The sequence below is a fragment of the Natrix helvetica genome (genome assembly GCF_964273705.1).
Source record: "Natrix helvetica genome assembly, chromosome: 2".
Taxonomy (NCBI): Eukaryota; Metazoa; Chordata; class Lepidosauria; order Squamata; family Natricidae; genus Natrix; species Natrix helvetica.
Window position 1 is genome coordinate 70431105 of NC_138552.1, and position 9903 is coordinate 70441007.

General features: G+C 36.9%; 1 protein-coding gene across 5 annotated transcripts in view; it reads right to left on the reverse strand.

Moving 5' to 3' along the window:
* Positions 1 to 4436: 4436 nt before the first annotated feature.
* Positions 4437 to 9903, reverse strand: part of CEP78 (centrosomal protein 78) — a 37602-nt gene continuing 32135 nt past the window's right edge. For 4 of the 5 annotated variants that reach the window (XM_081942056.1, XM_081942054.1, XM_081942053.1 and 1 more), the window contains exons 15-18: positions 9486 to 9566; positions 8618 to 8784; positions 7916 to 8066; positions 4437 to 5337 (exon numbers count right to left, since the gene is read on the reverse strand). In XM_081942056.1, the coding sequence (XP_081798182.1) occupies positions 4843 to 5337; positions 7916 to 8066; positions 8618 to 8784; positions 9486 to 9566 (894 nt within the window). In that variant the 3' untranslated portion in view covers positions 4437 to 4842. The remainder of the gene's footprint in view (positions 5338 to 7915; positions 8067 to 8617; positions 8785 to 9485; positions 9567 to 9903) is intronic. The other variant, XM_081942057.1, reaches the window with a different exon arrangement.

The window sequence follows — 9903 nt, forward strand, 5'->3', positions numbered from 1 at the left end:
GCTCTCTCCTTCCCTCCCCTCCGGCAGCGTTGGGTGCCGAGAGCTGAGTTGTTGGATCTTGCTGTGAAGAATAACAACCTCCGTCGGGGAGGGCTAACCTCCACCGAAGATGTCTTATCAGCACGATCCTATGGCACGACAAGAAAGAGGATGATTCACAACAAGGCGGGACGCCCTCGGAGTATTGGACGGGAGGGATGAAATCGTTCCCGGTTTTCTGCCAGCCGTCTTTAATTTCAGTTGAGCAAATTGGGGTGGGATGATGCCTGTCTTGTGTGGTCGCTAAAAGTCGACACCAACTTGATGGGACACAATCAGTGCCTTTTGCTAACATTATTATACCCTGAATCACTTCCAACATACTGCCCAATTTGTTATATATGTTTTATGAATAGAATAGAATAACAGAGTTGGAAGGGACCTTGGAGGTCTTCTAGTCCAACCCCCTGCCTAGGCAGGAAACCCTATACCGTTTCAGACAAATGGCTATCCAACATCTTCTTAAAGACTTCCAGTGTTGGGACATTCACAACTTCTGGAGGCAAGCTGTTTCACTGATTAATTGTTCTGTCAGGAAATTTCTCCTCAGTTCTAAGTTGCTTCTCTCCTTGATTAGTTTCCACCCATTGCTTCTTGTTCTTCCCTCAGGTGCTTTGGAGAATAGTTTGATCTTACTATATATATGATATGGGTCCTTATCCTAAATATAAAGATACCTTTATCTGAAACATTGGAGGAAAACAATAGGGACGATAGTAAGACCAATGACTCAATTCAGTGTTGGGCATCTATGTTCATCCTGTTTCACAAACTTAATTCATTGCAAGTTATCTTTCAAGAAAGAATCTGGGAATTTAGCATAACTCTGGGAATTTTAAAAAATTATTTTATTCAGGTTAAGGTCCAATTACACAAGGATATGTGTGGTGCAATTCTCAACCCACTAAAAATGATGAGGTATAAGGATCAGGAAAGCCACTGATTTTTGAGCTATGTGTATTGCCTTCACAGCGTATTTCATGATTACAAAATGGGCAAACTGATGTCATACTGAAAGAACAAATGTTCTCATTTGTGATAAAGGAATCTGGCAAAAAGTTTATCAATTGTTGCAGATGACCTTCCAGAAAGTACACTACAGAAAAGTTGCATGTAAAAATTGTCCAAGAACCCATCTAAGCAAATCAGAAGAGAAGCTGAAAGATGAAAAATCTAAATGAGTGTTCCTTATGTTCTGATTAGTTATGCAACAAAAAAGGTCAGTATATTGATTTAAACTCTTTGACCCTCAAGCATAAAGCACCCAAGAGTAAAATGTTAACCATCATGTGTGGCTTTTTTCCCTCCAGTGCAATGATAATGAAAAGTCACATTATGTTTTTCTGTTATAAATGACATACGCTGACAGCAAATTAAATACTGATTTTATAAGAAAGATTTAAAATACTATTACAATGCAAAGCACTTCATAGAAACTTGATTCATTTTGATGTTTCAAAATTGATAAAAAGTAGCTTTACTAATTATACTTGTAGAAAACAAGGCATGCTTTTGGGTTGGTTTTTTTAGTGGCCGCTTTTAATAGTATGTTTATGGAACTGTAGGAAGCCCCCTCCTCCCCAGATTAAAATATTCTTTATTCTTAATATTAAAAGAGGCAGAATAAAATGTTTCCCCTAAAGGAGAAATGGAGAAAAGTCTTAACAAAGGCAGAAAGCAGGCCCAGTTTTCCTGCCATAGGAAAAAAAAAAACTTCTAAGAAAGAAGCTTGAAGAGGCTGGCCTTTAGAATGCAGATTTTGTACTCATTCATAAAGATCAGTAATGGCAAACCTTTTAGCCACCGAGTTCCTAAACTGGAACACACGCGCCAGACCGCTGAAAACCCGAAGACCTGCTAGCTGGTGCACAAGCGCGCACGGGCCACCTGGTTTTCAGGTGCACACCTGCTAGCTGGTCTTTACGCATGCTGGAGCGCCAGAAGTCCAAAGACCAGCTGGCAACAGTGCGTGTGTCCACAGAGAGGGCTCTGCGTGCCACCTCTGCCACTTGTTCAATAGGTTGACCATCACGGGACTAAGCCATCCTATTCATGAACAAAACGCCTTCAGCCACAGCTTCCCAGGCTGGAGCTGATGGTATTAAGAATTTACATTCCCCACCCAAATTCTATGGATAGGACATGATCTTTAGGACAAAACAACGTTGGAAGAAAAATCCAGGTCCAGTTCCAAGCTGAAAATAAAAGCTGCTTAAGAAAGAAGATCCATTTATTGATGAGCAGAACCCACACACACACACACAGTGTGCAGTATTGGGACAGCTGACAAATTATCTTGAGTGCAAGATTTTTTATAGTTTCTGAAATGCTGCTGCGGGTTTTGCAATGTCTGAAATGCCCTTAGGAGGGTGTGCAATGTAGTGAGCTCTGTGTCTTTTGCTAAATGGTAGTGGGTTAATCCTATTATGTCCTTAAGGATCATGTCCTGTTTTTAGAATTTGGGTAGGAGAATGTAAATTTTAATCCCATCTCTGGAGATAAAAGTCTTTTGTTTATGAATAGATTGGTCCAGATTTCTTAATCAGCACAAAATATCTGCTGGGGCCTATTAAGACTGAGTCAGCTTTCTGTCTTTAAGAGCATGTATTCCTCATTTGGGGAAATATAATATTCTGCCTCTTTTAATATTTCACAAAATATTTCATTCTTTGGGGGAGGGAGGCTTCCCACAATAGGATTAACCCACCACCATTGAAATAGTAATACATTGCACATCCCCCTAGAGCATGTCAATCACAAAACCCCAGAAGCCTATAAAGATCCATCCACTCACTCAGCTATTTTGTCAGCCACCCCAGAAACATGCTGCTGTCACTGGTTTCTGGAAACCAAAAAGAAACCTTCTTTCCTTGTAGTCAGCCTCCATTATTGTTTTTTCTCCCAGCTTGGAACCAGACTGGATTTTTCTTCCAACAGAACTTTCTCTCCCTCTCCCTCTCCTATATCAATTGCCTCATTTCAGCATCAAGAAAAGGGTAATTTTAACCCAAATTAGATTTTTGAATAACACTTTACATTGAGACTGATTAGGACTAGTGTAATAAATCTGTGTGTGGGAGAAAAACAAAACAGGTATATCAATAATAAATAGGGAACTCAATGACTTTTCATTTCAAAATAAACTGTAAATAAATAAACTGTTTATACCAACTCAGTCATTGGGAATTAGAAACAAAAGAGAGAGGTAACCCAAAAATAAAGTCATTAAGCAAAATGCAGCAGGAGTCCCAGGTAAGGAGTATGGGGTGGGGTGGCCAGAAAGTCCAGGGAGGCCTGAGGGAATGTCATAGTAAATACATCAGGACAAGATTCAGCAGTCTATCTGCCTTTGAAAGACAAAAGTCACTCTTTTGAAGACAGCAAAGTCCACATTCTGGATAGAGGACCATTGGTTTGAAAGGGGTGTAAGAGCCCATTTATATTAACACTGAGCATCCCTCTCTCAACCAAGGGGGTGTGTGTGTGTAGATACGCCACATATCTCCTATCTACAACACAGTCCTTTCGGCAGTTCCAAGATGATTCTACCCCACATGCAGTCTGATACAGGTGACCCTGAGGTCATACCTAACCCCCAAGTGGCCTCAACAGCTCTCAGGGAGAGTACTAAGATCAGATGATTGCAAATAAATATAATCCATCCAAGCCTGCCCTATTCTGTCAGAAGTAGAGTATAGAGTGGGATGGGGAGAGGTGGGATGAGATGGAATGGCTCAGAACAGGAAGGGACCTTGGAAGTCTTTTAGTCCAACCCCCAGCTCAGGCAGAAAACCCTATACCAATTAATCCCTCTATACACTATGACCATTCAGTGGCACTGAAAAAAAAGGGACTTATGACCAGTTTTCCTCAGACAGGTAATCAAACTTTGGGTGCTTGGTAACTGGCAGGTATTTTCAATGGCTGCAGCATCCCAGAATCCTGGAATTGTCATTTGCAACCTTCCTAGGGAGTTTCCAACAAGCAAAGTCAATGGGAGAAGTCAGATTCGCTTAATGACTGCTTGATTCACTTAAATGTATTTGGGATTTGGCATAACCAATGGCTGTGCATTGTCTCAGGTTGTGTTGGATTGTATCTTGTTTAAAGTTTGCATTTAGTAATGGCTTAATGAAATGCAGGGATATAAAATCTAGTTATTAATGCAAACCTGTTCCACATACAAATTGGATATATAAGTTCCTTGTTGGAAGAAAATGGTTTATGTGAAACAAATTGTTTTTAATAGCAAATTTTTTATATAAAAAAACTTAAAGTACGCAAGCTATCATTTAAAACAAGTTATATTTCTGACCAAAAAAGCACCAAAGCTTTTTTTTTAGTTTTAGTTTTTTTAGTTGCTTCACAACCGTAATGAAACTCAATTTGAGAATGAATAAAATTTGGCATTAAACTTTATTCACATTACAATTATAAATGAGAATTTGAATCACATCAGATTCTTTATAAAACCATGTAAAAACCAAAATGCACAATCAATCTTTTCTAATACTGGCAACAACATTCTTAAAGACTCACATTGCAAAAAAGTTGGATATAAAAAAACAAATCCTGACATGCAAAAGTGAAGAAATTCTGGTGGTCCAGATTATTGCTAAGTTAAACTCTCAGCAGTTCCAACCAATATGACCAATCATATGGGATGCTGGAATTGTTATTCACCAGCATCTGGTCACTGCTTCGCTACTTTTGCCACCATATATAAATTATTGCATAATAATTTTGGATAACAACAAAGATTTATGCAGTAAATTGATTTCAGGGAACAATCCAATGGATTCCTCAAGCACTTCCTACAGAATGGATGCTTTCTTGTATTTCAGAATCAGACTCCTCTCTGTCATTTCCAGAAAGGTCAGACTGATGTAGATTTTTATCTTCTGTAGTAAAGCCAGTGGTGTAAGAAAGTTTTTTTGAGGAAACTTTACTACTTTCAAAAATAGGAGCACCACATTTGTTACCAAGCACATTGACAACAGGTTCAGAGACTGAAAGTCGAGCGGTAAGTATTTGCCTCACAGAGGAATCCCTTGTTTCCAATTCTAGAGGCTGGATGTTCTTCTCAGATGCTGTCTGGGCAGGTTTTGATTCATGATCTTCTATTCTCCAATTATCTATTTTAGCTTCAAAGTCTTGCCACAAGTTTTGCTGGGATGGACCAACACCTTGAAGGTCTTGAGTTTTTGCTGATGCAGGTAGGTCATTATTTACTGCTTGAGATGAATCAAAGTCTTTCTGGAAAGTGAGAGGACTCAGAAAAGAGGTAGAGCCAGCATTCTAGGAAGATAAATGTAAACAATTAAAAATGTCTCTGAAATAATTGTGTATATCTAAGTATAATCTATTTGCAAACCTAGCAGGTATTTGGGCAAGGAATTCCACCGATAAAGTATGTCATGATACACAGACTATTGTTGTTGTTTGCTGCATAAAGGAGAAACTTAACAGAGGGTCGTTAACCAGTGAAATAGCTTGCCTTCAGAAATCATGGGTGCTCCATCACTGGAGGTTTTAAGAACAGACTAGGCAGTCGCTTATCTGAAATAGTATAGGTTCTCTTGCTTGAGCAGGGGGCTGAACTAGAAGACCTTCAAGGTCCCCTCCAGCTTGTATTCTCTTATCCTATCCTATCCTATTCTTTCCTTTCCTATCCTATCCAAAACAAATAGCTGGAAAGTACAGGGAAATCTTACAAAACCTTCCAAAGGTGTAGTTAATAATTGCTTCCAATAGCTTCCTTTTTGTAATGTTTTAGTCAGTTAGCTATGCTGCTAATGGCATATGCTACCATCAGTCACAACAATGACAATTCGTATAAACTGAATAAGTCATTTCACAATTTAACAGTGCCACTTCATATGTCTGAACTATTAGTTTAACCCAGATTCAGAATATTGAAATACTACCATAACTCAGTTCAGTTAGGATGTAAATCCATTCACTCCATGGTTCCTGTTTCAGAACTCTCTCAGTATGAAGATGTAGAGTGTGAGTGTGAGTGTTTGTGTGTGTGTGTGTGTGTATTTTATATGCATATATTATATGATTTATTACATTTAGAAGATGATGTGATTTCTTTTTCAAAATGCTATATAATGTCAATGGATCTTTCATTAGCAGGTGTTTTCAGAAACTGAATGAAGTCACTCTATGTAAAGTGCTTGAAACACAAATTCTTGTGCTAAATGTTTAGTTATCAGTGGTAGTTACTAATTATGAGGAAATGACACATTAGTGGGCTTGCAGTGAGCACCATTCATCTTCAATTTGATACACAGAAATGCAACAAATGATGAAAGGACAGAGGGCATGTTCCAATTTCTCTCTGTGAGCCCATAACAGGCTAGTAAAAAATTAGTAACAGAATTATTTGAATACATGTTATAGAAATGCTAGTAGTAATAATGATAATATCTGGTATTTTTTCAATTATGCAGTCACAGTAGCTTTTGTTAATAGTAAAGCAAAACTTTCTGTATAAATTCCGTTCATAAGTTTTATCATAGCAGTGCTTTTAATAATTTTGATATAGTCATTAATGAGAATATCTATGGTTTCATCTTTGAATTTACACAGTAATAAAGACCCAACAGAAACCTGAATTCAACACAGCAATGTTAAGCCTCATTATGATCAAAACAAGTAAAATGTGGTTCATAGAGACAGCAATACCAAAAAATAATAAAATTGGCAAAAAACAAATAGGAAAAGTAACAAAATATTGAGATTTGAACTTGAAGGACTTTGGAAGAAACTTTACTACAATACTAATAAGTAATTGCACCTCAAAACAAAAAATATATATAATAAAAAAGGGGGGAACCCAACACACATATAAACATATTACCCCCCCCCCCCCCAGTTGAATTACTACAATATTGGTTTCCCATTTCTTCCAAAACAGGCTCGGAAAAATTTAGTAATTGGAGCTCTTGAAGCCATGTCATTTTCTATTTCTTAAACTACAGGGAGTCCTTAGCTTACAACCATTTGTTTGGTGACCGTTAGAAGTTACCACAACACTGAAAAGAGTGACATGACCATTTTTCATACTTATAACCATTGCAGTATCCCCATGGTCACATGATCAAATTGGATGCTTGATATGCAGTTCATATCAAAATGGATGCTTGGTAAACAGTTCATATTTATGACAGTTGCATTGTTCTGAAGTCATGTGATCATCTTTTGCGACGTTCTAGCAAGCAAAGTCTATGGGGAAACCAAATTCACTTAATACCCATGTTACTAACTTAATGACTGCAATAATTCACTTAATAACTGTGACAAGAAAGGTCGCAAAATGGGGCAAAGATCACTTAGCTGTCTTACTTAGCGACAGAAATTTTGTGCTCAATTGTGGTCATAAGTCAAGGACTGACTATACCTGGAATTATATTGGAATTGGTGGCCTCTAAATCAATCAAGAGTTATAAAATTAATAGATCCACTTCTTCTTCTTCTTGTGCCATATCCGTCATTGGACGTCGGCGATCATGTTGGCAATCCTATTTTTATTAACAGCCTCACAAAAATAGATTCACTAAATATTTGAAAATTTAATAAGACTTGATACCATTGACTTTGCAAAAAAAAATTGCTTAAAATTTCCTACATATGAATCCTATGCTCTTAGTTAAAACCCAACTATGAACTATGACACTATGATCTTCATTGAATGAATAGCTGTTATTTCTTTTATTTTCATTATTATTTACAAGGCTGTTCAAGAGTAGCAGAGGAAAGACAGAAATGCAGAAGAGAACTATGTGAAAATTTTGTAGGTAAAAGCAAGCAAATAGTTTTTTAAAAAAATACAAATTATGTATTATGGGCAGCGAGTTAACAAGCTTACTTTAAAATTCTGCATGTGTTCTTGTCTGTCTTCTTCAAATGACTTCTCCCTTTCTATCACAGTTGGCTTTGCAGTAGAAGTCATTTGGGGAAACTGTAATACGCCAAAATCTGATTGTTCTATACCAGCCATTGCTGCAAGCTGTCCAAGGCTGCAAAATATGAAAATATGACAAATGCACAAAAAAATAGTGAAACTATAAATTTTTAATTTAATTATTTATAAAATTAAGCTCTGAAATAGTAGAAGAAACTAAATTACTATTTTATTGCAAACAAGAGAATCCCATGTACCAGCCATCCTCTAAAATTATAAGGAAATGTAAGTTGTCTTCACATATATTTTAAATATTTTTTTTTAATATATCACAACTGGAAGAAAAATAAATACAAGAAAAACTCCAGAAAAAGGACAGAGATACCAATTATGAAATACGTAATTTCTTCCTTATTTTTGCCCTATAATCTCATTCCAATAAAAGTGTGTGCTGAACTTGTTCTGAACTGGATCAGTTCTGCCCAGCAATTTCTTTAAAACCACGGGGGTGGGGGAGGTAACTTTAACAAATCAGTTTTTGCTTTTCAAGAATGATTAGGTAATTTTGATATTTTAAAAGATAAAGCACTGCTATTCTTTAAATCTGCTATACACAGACATACAGCATCAAGGATCATTCAAAAGGCAATCAATGGCTTCTCTTACCCAGCATCTTTAAGAAGATCTAAAAAAGCATGAAACTTTTGGAAAGAATTCTCAATGCTACCAAGCACTCCTTCATCTTCTAGTATTGTGTTGGCCACTGACTGTGCATGGACAACTTCTGAGAGGGAGCAATTTATATTCCGTAATTGAGTGTTTTCCAATTCCAACTATAATAAATAATGAAACAAAATTGTATTAATACTGGAAAGACCTTTTCTCCAATAACAATTTTGGGAATGAAATGCTATCATTTCCCTTAGATGCTCCCCTTCCTTTCTGGTATCCCAGTTTAAAAATGAAATAAGAAACAACACACTTGTTTCTTAGTGCAGTAATAAAGAAATGCAGCAATGATGGCCACATAAATATTCCTCAACTAGGTTGAGAATTCATCTGCAAGTTGCAATTCCATAAGGAAAAGGACAAAGAGATAAAAACTAATGTTCTTCTACTTCTCATAGAAAAACGTTTTGCTACTATGATATCAAAAGCATGCAGCTTATCAGAAATCACCTGGTGCAGTATGAAAACTTTAAAATGCCCATTTGTTTATACAGATTATCAGTCTCTGAAACCAAATATATCTAGATGCTATATTAAAAGGGGGGAAGGGACAAAAATCAAAGGAAGGGGTATCCCAGCAGATACTGCAGTGGTGTTACCTGACAACTCAGTGACTATATAATGTATTATGTTCCTGTAGGTTTCATATTTGGCCCTCATGCCAGGTAAATTTGGGCTCTTGCCAGTTCTTACCCAACAATATTACATAGCATGGAAACTATTTTTTTATAAAGTGGACGTCAAACATCTTGAAGAAAAACATTGTATCTTATTGCATGTTGGTATCCAAGAAAAAAATGACTGCTACCTCCATTATCCGTTCTTCAGCAATCATCCTTGCTTTTCGTTCTTCTTTTAGTCTTAAGTGACATTCTTCATACTCCATCTGTCAAAATGCAGCATTTAACAATGCTATTTTAAAGACAATGCACTTAAAACAGTCTTATTTTAGAATTTTGAAATTTCTAAATTTCCTTCGTTAAAGCATACAAAGTGAAAATGAAAGATTTTTAAGTCAAATTAAAAATAATATACTAAGCGAGAGGGAGGAACCAACGTCGCGACGATACGGACGTGCGGACTCGATGTCCCAAGACCGCTGCTGATACTTTTGCCGCTGGATGGTCCAATCGGACATAAACCATCCCGTAGAGAAGGTGAACAGGAAGAATACATCTTGCTGATCTTAGGGACACTGCAAAATCCCTGATCGAGCCAAGATA